This window comes from Herpailurus yagouaroundi, unplaced genomic scaffold (assembly GCF_014898765.1).
Source record: "Herpailurus yagouaroundi ecotype Mexico unplaced genomic scaffold, PumYag 193, whole genome shotgun sequence".
NCBI lineage: Eukaryota > Metazoa > Chordata > Mammalia > Carnivora > Felidae > Herpailurus > Herpailurus yagouaroundi.
Genome location: NW_024412424.1, coordinates 7,878,223 through 7,896,077, shown reverse-complemented (window position 1 = coordinate 7,896,077; position 17,855 = coordinate 7,878,223). Strand labels below are relative to the sequence as shown.

Genomic DNA, 17,855 nt, shown 5'->3' with positions numbered 1-17,855 from the left:
GGGACATGGCAACCAGACCGAGAGAGAGGGAGAGAGAGAGAGGCAGCGGGCAAGAAGGAGAGGTCCACCTGACTTATGGAAAGATAAGTGGCCCTGACCCTATGACCTGTCCCTATTGGACAGTGGCTGCAACCCTATGGCTGGGCAAAGGTGGAGTGGAGGCAGCATCGTTTCTAGCAGAACATTGCAGTCTTTCTAATACTGTTCAAGAAGAGCCCACAGCCCTGACCTCCAATGGACTTCCAGTGAAAGAGTCTGCCAAGGGTTACCCACGAAGATTCTTGTGTGGCCCCAATGCTGTGAGTCGAGGAGGCCCCGCCCAAAGACAAGGTCCACAAAGCCAGGAAGGGAGCTGGCCACCCACAGACCCCCTGTTCAGCATAGACTCCTTCCTTACCACCCTGCCACACATCTTGTTTCAGCTCCAAATCCTCAGCTGTCTGCTCTCCGTGGACTGTCTGTGGATCCCTATCTGAATGGCTCCCTTGTTGAGGAGCAATCATTGGACTATAGGTCTTCCAATGGTTCTCCAAGGATCCTCTCCTGCCTAGAGCCAAAGCTCAGGCAGGCTCTGCCACAAACATGCAGCAAACATGGTGAAAACATATAATGGCCATCCAGGAACACAGACACTCAGAGATATGCACTATTCATTAAGTCATAGGACCAACCTCCAACATGCCTCAAATCCATAGAACCCACTATAAAATGGGTGCACACAGTCAAAACCACAGCCTGTCCACACATAGGCTACAAACCCAGCTCCAAGGCAGGCCTCTTTCCCCCATCAGCCCCGCCCCACATTTGAGAGCTGATCCTACCTCCTTGGGCCTCCCCAGCTGGCTCCTAGCAACAGCCAACAGCTCTTGCAGTTGCTGAGCAACGGGGAGAACCTGTCAGCCCCTTGGAGGCCAGGCTCACCAGAGGTGGGCAGACACAGACCCCAATCGATGGAGGCAGGGCAGGACAGGGCCACAGGGAGGCATGTCCTCCTCCAGCCTCAGGCCAGGCTGTGTGGTCCTTGCACACTTCCACCTGATAGTCACTCCCTCTAATTATTCGTTCTTCCTAAAGTGTCCAGCAACCCTATTCCACCCCTCCCAGCTTCCTCCTCTCCATCTCCATGGGGGCCCCAAGGGTAGGGCTAGGCCTCTGCTTGCCACTCCATTCACATGCCTCCCTTCCATTCCTGGGGCTCTGAATCCTATTCTGTCATCTCCAGCCCAGCTTCTCCCCTAATCACCAGCCCCATGTCCATCACTGCTCTGAAACCTCCCCTAGACACTTTAGGCACCTCCAGTGGCCCCTGCTCCTGGTCTTTCCACTTTGTGGTCTCTCACCAGCCAGAGCAAGCCCCCCCCTTCCACCCCTACACCCTGTCAGTTTCTTCCCCTCCTCAACCCCCACCTCACATGTGTCTCTGTTCTCTGTCTCTTCTCATGGGCCTCCAGCCTCCTCCCTGGCTCTCATCTTTCCTCTACAATCCATCCTCTACATGGCAGCCAAGGGATCCTGCTGAAAGAAATCACATCACTCTCTTGCTCATAAACCTTCTGTGGCTCCACAGTGCCCTGAGGATAAAACCCAGACATTCTGGTTTGGATTGTGTAGGAAGTAGACGTGGTAGAGGGACAACTGACAGCAAGAACTCTGAGGAGCAGTCTACAAACTTACAAGCTGCATATTACTTTGGAGAAATACCAGAAACTCCCTGTGCCTCCGTTTTCTTATCAGTAAATGTGCCTAACAGTAACATCAACCCACTGCAGTGGCTAAGGTCAGGACTAAGGGAAGAAATGAAAGTAAAATGTAAAATGTTTCCATGTGAGTGGCACATGGAAAACTCTAAGTAGGGGTGAGTCCTATGATAGTAATCTCTGCAAGGCCCTGTCCCCACCCAAGGTCCACCTGATCTCCCCCCACTTAACATATCCACACTCAAGCCATCTGACTGACCTTGTTCACTCCATCCTCTTGCTCCTCCCCTTGATCCCTCTCCACTCATTCCTCCTCCCTATCTCTCATTCCATGGCTGTGAGCTGGGCCTCTAGGACTCCACTGTCCTGGAGCTTTCCCCACCCCAGGCCCAGATCCCACTGTCTTGGTGGTGAGTCTCTTCCATCTGGGTCTCTGTTTCCAGGCCCAGAGTAATCCTTGAGGGTGCAGGTAAATATCTGTCAAATGAAATGAATGAATCACACAAACTCTCCCCCAACCTTTCCAGGGGTTCTCCCCCTTCCCCCCTCCCCCCACCTCCTGGAACTGGGAAAGCTGTAAACAACTAATCCTGCTGCCACTATAACAGTATTTGCCATTATTGTATGTGCAGAGAAGGCAGGAACTAATTGTGCCTGGGAAGGAGGCTTCTTAGTGGAAGTGATGTGGGGAGTGGTAGAGGGAGGAGAGAGCTGAGGAAGAATGTGGCAGGAACAGGGAATCTGGAGGTGAAACTGTGAGACCAGGTTTGGGGAGGGGCCAGGGAGAAAATCAAGGGTCAGAGCTGGAGAAACCCCATTGCTTTACAGCTGAGGCAACTGAGAATCAGAAGGGGCTGGGACCCATCCATGGTCATCCAGAGACAACACGGACAGCTTGCTTCCCTCCCCTTTGGGAACCCAGGAGTCCTTTTGAGAGATGTCATTTTGGGAGCAGAGGATAGCTGCCTAGCCAGGGCCTCATGGGCCCCAAAGGAGGCAGGACTTGTCTCTGTGCACACTGGTCCAGCACCACCTGGACTAGACCATAAAGACAGTGAAATGACAGCCAGCAGAACTGAGGACAGCACTCTGGCCAGAATGGAGAAGTGGCAGCTGCCGGCTCACTCAACTCCCTTGCTCACTCTGACAGCTAGAATAGTCCTGGGGCTCACCACACTCCACAGAGCAGGTGCATCTTGTACTGAGTTCCTACCATGCACCAGGCTGAGCAGGGTGAGAAATGGAGACCCCCTCAGTGGGCCATGACACCCCAGCCCACAGGCTCCAGGAAGGGGAAGCTATGAGTACTTCCTCAAAGACAGTTTCAGGGTGGGTGTGTCTGCCCTCATTCAGAGTCCAGGAACAGGCAGGACCCTACAGGGATACCCAAAGTCCAGGGTCCTGACCACCCCTCTTCCATAGCTCCCAGGTGGCAATCCCCAGCAACTCTGATCACCAAATCACAGGCCTTGCAGATAGGGCTTCAGCAGCTTCTGCTTGTAGATCTCAGTGGCCAGAGCTGGCTCCCTCCCTGCAGCCCTGAGCCAGGCTCCACCTCCTGGGTACATCCCCTGCACTTCCCCCTTCCTGCTTCTTAGCCCAGAAGCAGTTTTGAGATTGGAGTCAGGTACCCTTCCCTCTCTGCCCCTTCCTTTCAAACCTCTCTTCCCAGGCTTCTCTTCCCTCCAGAGAAACAGTTCCAAGCCTGGGAGGTCTTGGAGTCCAGGGTCCCCCTTCCTGGGCATCTGCCTCCTTCAAAGATAATTGGCTTTGGCATGAAGAACTCAGGCCAGAAGTTTCTGGATGGGGTAGGGGGCTCCACCTAACATGGGGACAGGAGGGTCTGAGAAGATGAGTCATCTACTCACCCATTGTCTACTGTGCCACTGTGCTGAGAACCCTAGGGAGAGAGAAGCAGCTGGGACCCTGCCCTTCAGGAGCACATGCCAAACAAGTAAACAGGGAAACAAAAACAGTTTCAGAGGAAATCAACAGGGTGACAAGAGAGCCACTGGGAGTGTACACAGGAGTAACAGTCTGAGAAGAAGATCTTCAAATGATAAGAGACCAACAGTGTGATAAGCCAAGAGAGTAATAGGTGGAGGTAATAGCAAGTGCAAAGACCCTGGGGTAGAAAGACACAGGGTGTTCCTAGAACAGAAAGGAGGTCAGCTTGGCCAGAATAGCAAGAGCAAGAGGTACATATTGTGATGTGAGAGAAGACTGCCATGGGGCTTCACTGAGTAGGGCAGTCAAGGAGTTCCCAAGTCCCTAAGAGATGCTGAGGTAAGGGTACATCTGAGCCTGCAGCAGGCATCAGCATCTCTAGGCCAGTGACCCATGCCTGGCCTTGCAAATACAACTGGTCCTGGCACTCAAGCTGCTACTGAGTAGGGGAGAACTGTCCAGGGAGCCCTTGGGGCTTGGTGGTCAAGTCTGAGCTCAGCCCCTCTCCTTCCCCTTGAAGAGCTCATGGTCCAACTCGCTACTGTGTCTGTCACATACACAGCCTCTAAAGGCCAGCTCCCCAAGAAACCCAGGGTCCTCAGAGGGCCTGGGAAATGATAATCAGCCTATCCCCAGGAGCCACTCTTCTGTTCACCTTGTTGCAGCCCTCCGTGTCATGCTGTCCAAAGGCTGGGGCTGGTAGCCTCTCCCGCGACTTGTTAGGGCCTTCATTAGCAATGCTTCCTGGAATTTAATTTAATGAAGGAGCAAAAACAGCCTAATGAAGGTGATGCAAAAGCAAGCAGCCCATGAGGTGCCTCCAAGGCCCAGCCACCTGGGCTCAGGGGCTTCCTGCTGATGGTAACTGGGAGTAGAGAGGCAAGAGAAAGGGGACTTGTCCTGGGAGGGATGCTGGCCACTGAGTCCTGGGAGTAGGGGACATTGCTCTGCCACACTGCATGGAGCAGATGCTACTACTGAAGCTAACTACGCAGAGGAATGAGCCTGGCTGGGGCCTGCTTCAGGCTGCTGGAAGAAAGTTTTTAGGATGCTATCAGCCAAAGCAAAGGTTCTAGGTCACCATGGGATGTCAGATGTCCAGGCTGTGGGCTAGCACCAGGGGGTGGTAGCAGGGGCCAGATCATCAGGGCCGAGTTTAGACTTTATTCCAAATTTAATTGTGATGGAAACAACTAACGTTTTGTTTTGTTTAACAGCTAGGGTGTTTTGTGTTTTTTTTAATTTTAATTAATTAATTTATTTTGAGAGAGAGATCACGCGAGCAGGGCAGGAGCAGAGAAAGAGGGAGAGAGAGGCAATCTCCCCACTGTCAGTGTAAAGCTTGATGTGGGGCTCAAACTCACAAACCATAAGATCACACCCTGAGCCTAAGTTAAATGCTTAACCGACTGAGCCACCCAGGCACCCCACAACTAGCGGGTTTTTAAGGGAGGGTGACATGACCTGCTATTTTAAAGTTCCCTTTGGCAGTTATGAGGAGTAATACCCCTGTGGAGAAGGGAGAAGGTAGGGAGACAGAGGGGGACCACTATATGGTGCAGAAGGTTAAGGTGATGGAGGAAAGCTTAAGGAGACACGGTTGTCCCTTGTCGCCTAGAAGGTAGCTCCGGGGACATGGAGTGGGGTGTATGTATACCTGGGCTGAACTGTTTCTTCTAGCAAGTTTGGGCTGGTTGGTCCCCTTTCAGCCTTCTCCACAGACTTGGCCTCTCCTCCAAATAGACATTTAAAGAATATTAGTTTAAAAGATTCTTCGCGCCCCACACCTGCTTTCCCACCTTTGTGGGGGAAAGCACTCCCCACTTCCCCTGCTGGAGTTCCCTTCGCATCTCTCCACGGCTCGAAGCACTCTACGCCTTGCCCCCAGGGCTCGCGCAGCGCTAAGGCTCTCCAGGAGCCCCAGGACTGCATTTCACAACGGAAAAGGCCCAGAGCTCAGGCACAGCGCAGAGAGCTGCGAGGGTGCAGCCTCGCAGACCAGCGCATGTCCCGCCCCCCGCGGCCTCCGGCCACCGTCCGCCACCCCGCGCAGCGCAGCCCCCTCACACCTCCCCATTTCTTAACCCAGCTCCTCAAGTTCTCGGGACCAAGCCCCGCCCCAGCGCCCTCCGCCCTCCAGGCCGGGCTGAAGCCGGAAGCGGCCTCTGAGCTCGCGCCCCGCCTCTTCCGGGTCCTCTCTAGGCGGGAGTGCTGGACTTCTGTGGCCGCCGGAGGCCCGGCAAGGTTTCGCGGGGCAGCGGCGCCCTCTGGCGTGCCTCAGGCGCAGCGCGGGAGCCGAGGCCGACCCAGCACTTCCTCCGCCTCCGCGCAGCCTTTGCCTCTCCTGCCGCTGCTGTCCTCCGGCTGCCACTCGAGGTTATATCCCCACCAGGCTTGCTTTCTCGACTTGTTTACTCTCCGACCCTGGCCCCGGCCTCCGCCCATCTGCCTGCCACTTGGAGCGCCCGTGGCCCTCGCCTGATCCCCGCCTGCCTGGCCTTCCCAGCCATAGAGGAAGACCGTTCTCTCGGACCATCCCCAGGACGTGCCCTAACAGCCGCCTTCTACTCCCTATGGTCGTGGCACCTTCCCACCCTCTGTTCCAAGATGCTCCCCCGCCTCCCCAAATTCACAGCGGAGATCAGGCGCCAATTTGGGGGACCATCCCGGGCAGCCACTTCCTGGCTTCCTCGGGATCGGATGGCCCCGTGTCTTTCCCTCGTGCCCAGCCTGGGGACGGTTGTGTTTGACCCCAGGGTGGACTTGGTCAGGATAAGGAGAGGGGTTCGGGCATGTGCGGAGGGGGTCTCAGAAGGCTAGGTCAAGAGTGGCTCTAGGAGTTCAGCCCCTTCCTTCCTTCCAGATCAGGCAACCCTGTAGAGGTCCCTGCCTGGCCTTCTGAGGACCTGGCCACGTGTGGGACTGGCAGCTCCTCGCTCACCTACCCAGGATGCCAAACGTTGAGGTCCTGGCCCCTTTTTGACCACCTTTCCCTTCACGTCCCGCCTGGAGCCTTCCTGCCTGCCTTCCTCCCACACACCAGGCTGGAGGACTTTTTGGACTGCCTTGGAGCCTCAGGGCCTGGCTGCACTGCCATAGCTGACCATTCCAGCCACCCAGCCCCACAAGGTGTCTGGCGGGTCACAGCACAGCCCAGACTCCCGCCATTGGCCACCAGGGGACAGCAGAGGCCGCCTTCTGCAGAACTCGGGTTGGGGGTGGGGGTATGGGGGATCAAGTCGCAGTCTAATACTGTCCAGGTCCTGCTGTGCGAGGCAGGGCAGGTTTACAGCCTTATGTGGTTTTGAAAGCAGTTTTATTCTTTCAGATTTTTTCCAGGGCTGCACTTTCTAAGTAACTTCCAGTCAATTATTCCTGTTCCAAGTTGTTTGAAAATCAGTTGCTGGATGACTTTAAACTGAGATCAAGGCAGACATCTGGATGAGTCCTCTGGGTCCCTCCATGTGCTCCTTCATGTCCCTGGCTACCAGGGCTTGGCCAGGCCAGGCAGTGTCCACCCTGTATACCCTGATGCCAACTGTCCAACCTCCAGCTACTGTCTTCTAGCCCACTATCTCTAGAGCCCTGGCCTTCACCAACCTCCTACCCATGGTCCAATCTCTCCTCCTCAGTACCTTCTTCTCAGTCTTCCTAAAAGCCTCTGTTGGTCCTGCTCCCCTCACTTCACACAGGTCTTACCAGTCTGTAGTCTTACCAGTCCTGGGGCACGTGGGTGGTTCAGTCTAAGTGCCCAGCTTCAGCTCAGGTCATGATCTCAGGGTTCATGAGTTGGAGCCCCACATCAGGCTTGCTGCTGTCAGCCTGTCAGCAGAGATCCCGCTTTGGATCCCTTGTCCCCCTCTCCCCGCCCCTCCCCCACTCATTCTCCCTCTCCCCCTCTCTCTCTCTCAAAAACAAAACAAAAACATTATAGTTTTACCAGTCCTACCTCTTCCTCCTCTACCCACTCCAGTCAGGCTTGCCCTTCCCTCCACAAAACAGCCGTGACCCACACATTGCCGAACCCAGCTGAAGCTCCATGCTCACCTCCTTGAGCATTTGACCCCCGTCTGGCTCCCACATGCCCTCTTCCCCCTTTGTTTCCTCCTGGCTCCCCTGCTTAGCTCTTTCTCTGATTCCACCTTGGCTCTCCTATCTCCTAATAGGAGTGTTCCAGGGCTCCATCCTGACTGCTGCCCTTCGGTCTTCACTCACCACCCTCATCTCATCCAGGCCCCTGACCTTAACTACTGTCCACTGGCTTTGCCTCCCAGACTCTGGGCCCAGTTCTGGCCACTCTACTGAACTTGAGTCACATACCCAGTGGCCGACTTGGCATCCCCACTTTGATATCTAGTCGATTTTTAAGACTTTTCATGGGCAAAACTGATCTCCCTCCCAAGAACTGACTCCTTCAGTGGATGCAGTGGCAGTTTGGACCCTAGACAGCCTTGGAGTCACCCTAGACTTGTTTCTGCCCCACTCCACCCCCATGTCCAAATAATCAGGGAACTTTGCTGCCTTTACCTCCAGCACATGTCCAGCATCTCACCCCAATTGTGCCATACCTGGGCTGAACTACCTGACATGTCTGTCTGAAATTGCAATAGCCTGTGTGTCATTGTCACCCTTGGCTCCCCATCCCACACCCCAGAGTCTAAGCTCCATGTAGCAGCTGGAATAATCCAGAGTTGCTGTTGAATCAGATCCTGCCCCCTTCTCTGTTCAAGAATTGGCATTGGGTCTCACCTTTCCCAGAGAAAAATCCAAAGCCCTTATGGTGGCTGGCAAGGCCCCACATCTTCCCCCCTCAAAAGCCCCCACTTGTCCCTCCTTCCCTCTACTGCCTCACTCAACAGCAGCCACAACGACTTCCTGGTTGCTCCTCTCACAGGTATGTTCTGTTTCTGAACTTTGCACCAGCTGATCCCTCTGGCTGGAATGTTCCCTGCAGGCATCCACATGACTTCCTCCCTCTCCAAATCTCTGATAAAGCATACTTTTCTCAGTGAAGGCCACCTTGACCCACCTCCAGACCCCCTGTTCTCTATTGCTCCTACCTTGCCATTTTAGTACCTATGGTATGACCATCTTCTAACAAATAATGTAACTTACTAATTATGTTTCATGTTTCTGGTCTGAATTCAGTCCCACACCTAGAATGTAAGCTCAAGGAAGGCAAGGGCCTTCACTTTGTTTACTGCTGTGTGTACAGGTGCTGGAAGGATGCCTAGCACATGGGAAATCTTGATAAATATTTGTTGAACGAGTGAATTCCTCTTCCATCAATAGGTGAATGTACACATGTGCACACAGGTGAGGAGGGTGTGGGCAGGGGGAAGCTGCTGGTCAGAAGAGACCAAGGCTGACTTTGGCCCCTTTTCCTGGTCTATATCATCTTGTTTTGCTGTTACAAGTGGTCATAAGAAAAGCAGTGAAAATAAATATAGAAGACCTTTGTGCTGGAGTTTCTGGCTGCTTTCACTTGTTCATTTCCAAAGAGAGCAAATTTTAAAAAGCAAGAAAGAAGGAAAAAAAAGACCTAGGAAATTCTTCAAAACATACAAAAATGACTATGACCAAGGGCCTGCAGACCCATCCTTATGGAGGCTGAGTGACTGGACCTTGACAGCCAGGAACAAGAGATATTCATTTTCAAACAGTCATGTGGACACTTGGTATAGTCTAGCAGCCACATTGCCTGCCCCTTCCCCCCTAGAGAATGCTGCTCATGGTCCATGTTAGAGGAGACCTTGCTGAGCAGGCAGAGAAGACCTCTTGGGGGCCAGAGTCCTTCCTCCACCCCATGTGTGTGTGCGCGTGCGTGCGTGTGTGTGTGTGTGTGAAGCAGGTGGACCTACTGTCAACACATCCTCTTGGTCTGAGAGGTCTAAAGCCAGGCCTGGGGTTTTTAGGGAATCCAGGCAGTCTTGCTGCTGCTCTGACCTGCAGCCTTCTTTGGACAGAGTATGAGAAAAGACCCCCAAGGTCTCTCAGCAGGATGGACCCTGTCCTCCACTGCCTCCCACTCTCTAGGAGCCAAAGGCTCCATGCAGGCCTATGACCTAATCTGATGAGGAGGAAGCCAGAGACCCCCCAGAGGGCAGCCCCTCACATCAGGACACTCTGGGCTGCAGCCACCTCTCGGCCAGCGTCCGGCTCTTTTCTGGGGCTGCAGGGCTCCTGGGTAAGTCCCCAGGCTGGAGTCAGGCGCCTGGGGCTGAAGGGAACTAGACTCAGGAAGCCCCCCTCTGATCAGTTGGCACAGCCATGGGCCTACCAGCTACCAGCTTGAGGAAATTCTTTCTTGAGGGGTTTCCCAAGCTGGCAGCTGCCTTGCCAGTTCAAACTGGATTTTTCCTGTTGCCCTTTCCCTGGCGGCCTAGCCGGGTGCAGGGTCTCTCCTAATGAGGGTTTGGTGCCAAGGCCCAGGCGGCTCCGTCTTGCTGGGTACCAGCTGGTTGAGGCCTGCCCCAGGAAATGAGCAGCTTCCTAGTTTCATCGGGGCCAGGGCACTTGGGACTACCCTGCATCTTTAGGCCAGTCCTGCCCTGCCTTGGACCCCCTACTCAAAACTCAGGGCTCCAAACATGGGAACTCATTAACCCACCTTTATTCACAGTGGGTTTTACCATTAATAGATCAGCCTGACAACTCACAGAATTCCTGGATTTTTGTCCTCAGACTCAAGGCATTAGCAGAGGATTGACATGGCAGCCAGGGAGGGCAGGGGGCCCTTCAGCAGGGTTTCTGCAGGGCTCAGCTGCCCCCTTGCTCAGACCCTCCCTGGAGCTACTGGGGATGCACCTCACGTTGCCTCCTTCCGGAGCCTCTCTCTGTCCCATTTCCTGGGGCCTCATTAATTCCTCCCCACCTCACCCCGTGAGAAAGCAGGTCTGTGCTGAGCCTGGCCCAGGTCCAGAGCTGGGCCTGAGCATGCCACTGGCTGGTTTGGAAGGGGCCCTATCCCCACCCTCATCCCAGGGAAGGGGGCAGGAGAGGCTCCCGTTTCCATCCATGTCCCGACTTCTACCCACTTGCCAGGAGCTCAGGGACCATGGGGAACAAGAATACACAACATAGCTGGTATTATGTATAATATTTATAAAAGGGAGCTGACAGCTTCTCCACTCCTACCCCGGATCAGCCCCTGGGGTCTTTGGCTCCCAGGGGCAGAGACGCTCTGGGCCCCAGCCTCTTTCTTCTCCCAGAAATGGAATGTGAGCTATGGCCCAGACTTGGGGTGGGGGGAGCCCCAGCCTCCCCAGGACTGGTGAAGGGGCAGGTCCCTGGGGGTGCCCACACCAGCCTCACATTTAAAAGAACCTGATGGCTTCAGGTATGGGGCGCGGTCTGCTTCTGGTGGTGGGGATGGGAGAAGGAGACAAGAGTATCCAAGCGCTTGAGTCCAAGTGACTGAAAGGGGCCTCTGGGACAGAAGTGGAGGAAGGCAAGTGCATTGAGGGAGATGAGGCCCCAGAGTGCAGACCAAGGTCCAGCAGCAAGGTGGGGAGATGGCTGCAGGCTTGGGCTCCAACTCTATGTGCCTTACAGACTGTGTAGGCAGCTGTTGGACCTCAGTGTTTGCATCTGTGCAAGGAGGGCAGGGGCCTGAGTGGGATCTGAGGCAACAGGAAGGGAGCAAGGGCACAGCCCCACCCTGCTCCCAACTCCGGAAGCCCCTGTAGCCCGGGAGCCCAGCAAGGTAGTGGTCCAAGGGCCTTGGTCCTGGCTGTAACAAAAACCTTCCACAGAGAAGACGTGAGGCAGGGGACAAATGCCATAGTGTTAACCACATCTTTCTTCTCCCCGCTGACTGGCCACTGGATGGGAGCAGGGGCTGAAGACTCTGGGCAGGGGTACTTGGACGAGTAGACAGAACAGGCCAGGGGTCTTCCTAGTGGCTTCCTCCATGCCGGCCGGTCCCTGACACCCAATCAATGATGATGAAGCTCAAGCTCATGGTCATCAGCAAGAGGCCAAGCACAGCGAAACAAAGGGCCTATGGGGTCAGGGAGTCAAGAGTCAGGTGTGAGGTCAGGGCAGCTCCCTCAGCCCCACACCAGCCCACCAACCTCCAGGATCCTCGCACCAAGATTTTGGGGGTAGACTTTGCAGGTTCCTTCTCGGTGGGTATGATGCGAAAGTAGAAGATGGCGGGGAAGATGAAGATGAGGCATGGGGCAGATGTGGCACCTGCAAAGAATGAGATATATCCAGCTATTTGCTAAGGTCCAGGGGTGAACCCTTCAGTGAGATCAGAGATTCCTTGCTGGGGAAGTCTCATCTTGAGACTCTACTTGAGAGCTCTGCCTGATTCCGGAGAGCCCACCAGTCCCCCTGCCCCCCATTCTCTGTCCAACTGGATAGAAAGCTAGTGCTGTTGGCAGTAGAAGAATCTGTCAGTGAATGAAGCTCGCAAAGAGGAAAGGTAAGCCAAAAGATAAAGACAAAGCCTTGAAGATATCGGGCTCCTAGATATAGCTATTCCTGAAGGCTTTTCCATTATTTAAGCCAATACCTTCCTCTTTGCTTAAATCATTTTGAGTCAGATTTTGGCCACAGAGAACCTATAGTCATGTCTATGCTATCCATGACAATCAGCCCCCAGGTCTGTGTTTTGGTCCCTGCAGAGTTGGGCTGAGGAGTCAGTCTTGTGAGTTGGGCCACTCCAAAGATCTCAGAATTGTCTGATTTTCTACCTTAGAGCCCCAACTGGGATAAGACAGTGGACAGAGCACTGAACCTATAGTTCCATGATCCTAGAGCTAAATCAAGGCCCCCCACTTACCAGCCGTATGGCTCTGCTACTCCCTTAATCACTATGGACTTCAGTTTCCTCATATGTGAAATGGGGACAAGACCCAATGAGACCCTTTGTGGAGGTCCCTGGCATCCGGGCTCCACCCCATCCCTCAGCAAGGGCGAACAGACTCTGGTTTTGAGCCCTCAGAAGGGATTAGAATAGCCTTCAGGACAAAAATCTCAGACAGGAAGCCAAGCTGTGCACATGGCCAGCAGCTGTCACTAAAGGTAGGGTATGATCTCAGGAATCTGCCAGGATTTAGATAGGAAATTCTCTGGCCAATGCCCTGCCTCTATACACAACTGGGCCAGACCCTCACCAATGACCCCAAAGATGCCCAGGATGTTGGGAGCGAAGATAACCAGCAAGTTGATACAAGTGAGCAGGCCGATGGCAATGAGTATGTGCCGCAGCCAGCTGAACTCCTGGTTCTTAAACAGCATCTGCTGGATGGCACGGCGCACCTGGGGGATGGGGGTGGGAAGAGTCACCAGTCTGTCAGCTCCATAAGTCCCACCCTGCGTCGGTCCACCTGCCCACCCGCTCACCGGAAACAGAACGATCGGCACTGTGAGTGTGACTGCCGTCAGCACGGCCACACGCACACAGAGGATCAGCACGTCAAATGGGTCCACCTTGCTGTAGGTGTGCAGTAGCTCCGACTCCACCCCGTCTGCGGCAGGCAGGGAGGATGGTCAGCAGGTGGCCCAGGGAGGGGGATGGGCTCTGAGCCTGGGTTGACCCTGACACTGTGGGAAGTGGCAACAGACTCACCTCCACAGCTGTAGGGCACAGTTAGGCATCATGCACCTAGTTAGCACCTCCAGTATGCAGGGTGCCATGGCCACTGGCCAGCCCCTTGCCCCCCAGCCTGGCCTCTGCCTCTGCCCCCACGGTCCAGCCATACCGTAGAAGGTGAGGTAGCCGAAGAGGGCAGCCAGGAAGTACATGACATACATGACGGCGATGGACAGGTTGGAGATGTGCTGCATCTTCCTCTTGGAGGGGCTTTGGGGAAGCAGGGGAGGGGATGGGTGCCAAGCTGGGCCACACCGGAGATCCCCGTATGCCCTGGGGCCTCTCTGGCACCACACCCTCACCATTTGGCAGCTGAGGACGTCTCCTCCTTGCCCCCAGTCGCCCCTCATGGAAGCCATGGAGATCTTTGATAAAGTGACTTGGCTCCTGTCACTCCCCACCCCACCCTGCCCCCACCCTATCAGGACCACATTCCTTCTCCCCAAACCAGTTTAAGGCAGCCACCCCCCCTTGCAACCATAGACACCTACTCCTTGAGCTCCGTATAGATGGGCAGCACCTCGGGATGGCAGACGAAGGCGAAGGCCATGATGGGGATGGTATATGCTGTCTAGATAGACATGGTGACTGCGTCAGGGCAGCCCTTTACTCTCACCCGGCCCATAGCCCCTGCCCCGGCCTGTTGGAACCTGTGAGTTGAGTGTGAAGTAACTCGGGGTGCAGAAGGCTGCGGCCTCTGTTTCAGCCTGCAGCTGAGCCTCCTCCTTGGTGACCTCCATGAGGCTGACATTGCCCGTGTTGTTGGCGAGGTTGAGGGGCAGAGGGCAGGGCACATGGAACTTTTTGTAAATGACCTGAGTTGCAGGGAAGATGGGGGTATCAGGGCCAGACAAGGCTTGCCTGGGAGTCACTATGAAAACACATCTAGATCAGGACAGAAGGAGCTGCCTTCTGAACCCAGGCTTCCCAGAAAGACCTGTCCCCTGCCCCTGACAGAGGAGCCCCCCAAGAGACTTGTCCCCTCACTCCACCAGCACGGAAAGTGACTCACTGCAATTAGGAAGAACACCATGCAGCTGAGAGAGAAGCCGCTGGAGTAACCCAGGTAGCCTGCAACGTGGGGGAAGGGCTGTGAGACTGGGGTCCCTTCCCAGGCATTTCTCCAACATTCCCCTCCAAGGCCCTAGCCCTGCCACACTCACCAAGCTGCCGCATCAGTGCCAGGGGCAGAATGACGATGACAGAAACAAGGATCACCAGGTAGTTCCCATTCATGTACCAGTCCCTGCAGGAATAGGAGTGGGGAGCCAACATCAGAGTCCACTCAGCCTTGGGTGAGGCCGCCTGCCTCCATACCTAATCGGGGCCACCTGAAAAATACTTGTTCATAGCTCGGAGTCTGCAAAATGGACATTCTCTCAGCACTGGCCTAGGCGAGGGGAGAACTAAGGAGCTCAGCTCCTGCTTGGTAGCCATTAGGGCTATAGTCACTGCTGCTGTTTTTCTCAAGACACACAGGTCTGGGTCCAGCTTCCCCAGGGGGTGGCCCCAAGGGGCCCAGGGAGGTGGGTGGGATGAAAGACCCTGGCTCTGGGGAGGTGGAGCACTTTCCATGGGGGTGTCAGGGACTTTCCAACATCCTGTACCCCTTGTGGTCCCTCCTGGCATCTGCATCCTGCACCATCCTGCACCCCCCACCACCAATGGCGCAGAGAACTCAAGGGATAAGGAAGGAGACCCTCCTTCCCAGGGAAGCCCAAAGGCCAACTCCTTGGGAAAGGCACCCAGGACCCAGGGGGAAGAATCCTGGCTGTTTCCCTCCTCCCAGAGCTGCTCTCAACTTCAACCCCCCTCTGCTTGCCTGGGCTGTGTGGCCAAGAGCAGGGCATGGCTGTCTTCTCTGTCCCCACCCACAAAACATGGTTGATTCCATCAGTGCTGGCTAAACTGATGATGAGCAACTGGGACACCACAGGCTTAATTTCTTGGTTGGGCGGGGCGGGGGGGGGGGGTAGGCGGGGAGTGGGGAGGGGGCGGCAGGCGCTAAAGTCCAAGCCCTGGTCAGGAATAGCAGGTGCTTAGAGCTAAGCCCGAAGCTCTCAGGTCCTCCTTTTCTCATAGGCTGTGTCCTGGCCCAGGTGGGGCCCAGGTTCCTCAGCCTCACCCCACCTCTCGCCTCATCTGGCCCTCCTAGGGGGTTCCCCTAGGTGCTAAAGGAGTGTAGACTGAATGTTAGCTCTGTTGGCAGCTCTCTGCCCCTCCACCAGTCACTTGCAGGCACTGTCTCATCTCTTCCACTAGCCCAGCCTGGGTTCCCAGGGCCAGTGGTGCATGTGGAGGGGTAGACCAAGGCCTCCCTCCTACCCTCACCCAGCCCCGCCCCACCCTGGGGCTCACGAAGTTTGCTCCTCCAGGTTCAGGAAGGTCTGTATGACAAGGGGCAGCTCGGACTTGATGATGTACAGGTAGCTGGACATGGCTGGGGGGAGAGAGGCGGGCAGGTGCTGGGGTCAGCCAAACCAGCCAGTCTTCAGCCCACCCACCTGCCCACCACCTGTCTGGGTCTGCCTGCCAGGCTCACCTCCAATATTCTGCAGTGTGATGGCCAGGGCCGCTGCCAGCTTTCCTGGGGTCCCAAAGGCACGGTAGCCTAGCTGTTCATAGGCACGGATACCTGTGGGGACAGGAGTCAAAATAGTCAGGAGTGCTCTCCCCAGCCCAGCCCTCCCCTGCTCCAGGCTGGGTTGGGGGCTCACCCACGATCCCTGAGGACTTGAGTAGCAGGTGGATGGAGTAGCTGGAGAGCAGGGCGACGGCTGTCAACAGGAACCTGGGGAAGATGGGCGAAAAGGAGCCACTGAGGGCTTCACTGGCTGGCAGGGGTGGTGAGCTCTGGGAGGCCTGGGTGTGTGGGTCTGTGACCCAGGTGTCTGGAGCCCCCAACAGGTGTGGATGCAAGCTCAACTGGCCCCGGCAGGGGCGAACACCGCTCAGTTTGACCCAGGGTAAGCCATGACCTAGAAGGGGCCCTCTGAGCACTACCTCCTTGAGTTCTTGGAACAAACATGCTTTCCATTTAGACTGCAGGGCAGAGCTCCCAAGTAAGGACACGTGTGTCCACACAAGGCCTGGCCATGGGGCTTCGTTCATCACGTGTAAACGGTGGTAGAAGTATAGATTCAGGTCTGTTAGGCTTGCCTGTGTCATAATCTCAGTGGGTTTACCAGGAAATGAGGGATATTTGTCTGGCCATGGCTGGTTTTTTTAGCCATGATTTGGGTTGAGCCCACCCACAGCCTGGGTCCTGGGAGGTCAGGGTTGGTGGACTGTTTAGAGCTCCTGTCTTTAGAGGGTTCACTGAAGGCACTCACAGGAAAAGGACGATGCCCGTGTTGGCCATGGCATAGGCGAGTCCCAGGATGCCACTGCCCATGATGGCGTTGCTGAGGTTGAACACTGACATCCCAAATGAAGTCTTCCCCACAAACTGCAGGCACCAGAGTGAGATGGGGGCGGGGGGGAGAGACAGCGACGCATGGAGGGTATCCCAACATTCCCCCTCACTGTCCCTTAACCTCCCGTCACTGCCCCAGAGCTCTTTGTTACTGCGTGAAATCTCCCAAGCCCCCCACCCCACTGTGCCCTCCGGCTCACGTCTGTGAAGTGTGGCTCCTTGCTGGGGTTTTTCTGTAGGAAGCCCTCGCCCTCAACACAGCTCCGTCTGGGGCCTTCGACCCTATAGGCACAGGCCAGAGCAGTCAGCTCAGCTCCAGCCCTTGCTCTGCACCTTGCCCTGCCCTGACCACGACTGGGTCCCTCTGCTCACCTCTGGTTGACAGCCGTGGGGGTGGTGACTGGGAGCAGCCCCTCTGAGTGTTTGCCGTTGGGCACCAGCTCCACCATTTCCGTCTGCAGAGGTGCCTCCATGGTCAGGGTCTGCCACCCGGAGCACTGACTCTCACAACAACACAAGTCAAAGGTCTGCAGAGCAATGGTCCCTCTGGTTATCCCTTCTCCCAGGACCCATGGCCCAGCCTCCCATGGGGAGTCTACAGCCTATCACACCTCCCAGAAGCTCACTCAGGATTTATGTGCACATGCAGCTGTGCCTGCTGCCTCCCCGGGACCTGCTTTTGGGGGAGTAGAGCTCAGATATCTGAGTTCTCCAAGACATCCTGATGGGACAGCTTGGCCAGTACGTAGCACTCCCCCACCACTCACATACCAGTCCAGGCAAGCCCTTGGGACCTCAGTTTCTCCATCTGCGAAGTGAGGATCAGCTGGATGACCTGAGTTCAGAGTCCAGTGGTGCCTGGACCCCAGGATGCTGAGTCCCAGGAATCCAGACCCCGCGCTGGTGGTGGGCCCTGGATTGACACCCCCTCCCTGACATTAACACCGGGAGACGGTTTCCTGTGCCGGCCCTGTGTGCCAGGGGCCTCCTAGCCAACCTAGAATGGCACTGCCCGACGGCTGGAGGCCTTGGGAGAGGGTGAGGGCTGTGGGCCCTGTTCCCAGCCGCCCGGCGGGCACTGCTGGCAGCCAGAACAAAGGGCCTTCTGTGGTCTGAGAGCTGGCGCTGGGAACGGCAGGCGCAAAGGCTGGGGGGGGGGGGGGCGGGGGGGGGGGGGGGGGGGGGGGGGGGG

At 55.8% G+C, this 17,855-nt stretch overlaps 1 protein-coding gene and 1 long non-coding RNA gene across 5 annotated transcripts in view; both read right to left on the bottom strand.

The window, feature by feature from the left end:
- Positions 1–1,398: 1,398 nt before the first annotated feature.
- Positions 1,399–5,829, bottom strand: LOC121011228 (uncharacterized). Of its 3 annotated transcripts, XR_005781547.1 has the most exons (5): positions 5,714–5,829; positions 5,302–5,377; positions 4,300–4,388; positions 1,957–2,174; positions 1,399–1,512 (listed from the first exon to the last, which is right to left on the bottom strand). It is a non-coding gene; the product is annotated as an uncharacterized LOC121011228 (long non-coding RNA). The 3 variants fall into 3 exon arrangements; XR_005781546.1 differs by lacking the exon at positions 5,714–5,829 and having other exon boundaries at positions 1,399–1,515; positions 5,302–5,667; XR_005781545.1 differs by lacking the exon at positions 5,714–5,829 and having other exon boundaries at positions 5,302–5,667.
- Positions 5,830–10,726: 4,897 nt separating this feature from the next.
- The window catches only part of SLC38A3 (solute carrier family 38 member 3), a 14,405-nt gene continuing 7,276 nt past the window's right edge, over positions 10,727–17,855 (bottom strand). The window contains exons 1-16 of one of the 2 annotated variants that reach the window (XM_040445430.1): positions 17,435–17,453; positions 17,036–17,190; positions 16,864–16,945; positions 16,581–16,696; positions 15,966–16,039; positions 15,791–15,883; positions 15,607–15,688; positions 14,412–14,494; positions 14,261–14,319; positions 13,899–14,063; positions 13,740–13,819; positions 13,358–13,458; positions 12,999–13,123; positions 12,770–12,914; positions 11,737–11,840; positions 11,542–11,646 (exon numbers count right to left, since the gene is read on the bottom strand). In XM_040445430.1, the coding sequence (XP_040301364.1) occupies positions 11,542–11,646; positions 11,737–11,840; positions 12,770–12,914; positions 12,999–13,123; positions 13,358–13,458; positions 13,740–13,819; positions 13,899–14,063; positions 14,261–14,319; positions 14,412–14,494; positions 15,607–15,688; positions 15,791–15,883; positions 15,966–16,039; positions 16,581–16,696; positions 16,864–16,945; positions 17,036–17,136 (1,515 nt within the window). In that variant the 5' untranslated portion in view covers positions 17,137–17,190; positions 17,435–17,453. Of the gene's footprint in view, positions 11,647–11,736; positions 11,841–12,769; positions 12,915–12,998; positions 13,124–13,357; positions 13,459–13,739; positions 13,820–13,898; positions 14,064–14,260; positions 14,320–14,411; positions 14,495–15,606; positions 15,689–15,790; positions 15,884–15,965; positions 16,040–16,580; positions 16,697–16,863; positions 16,946–17,035; positions 17,191–17,434; positions 17,454–17,855 lie in introns of those variants that run through there. The other variant, XM_040445429.1, reaches the window with a different exon arrangement.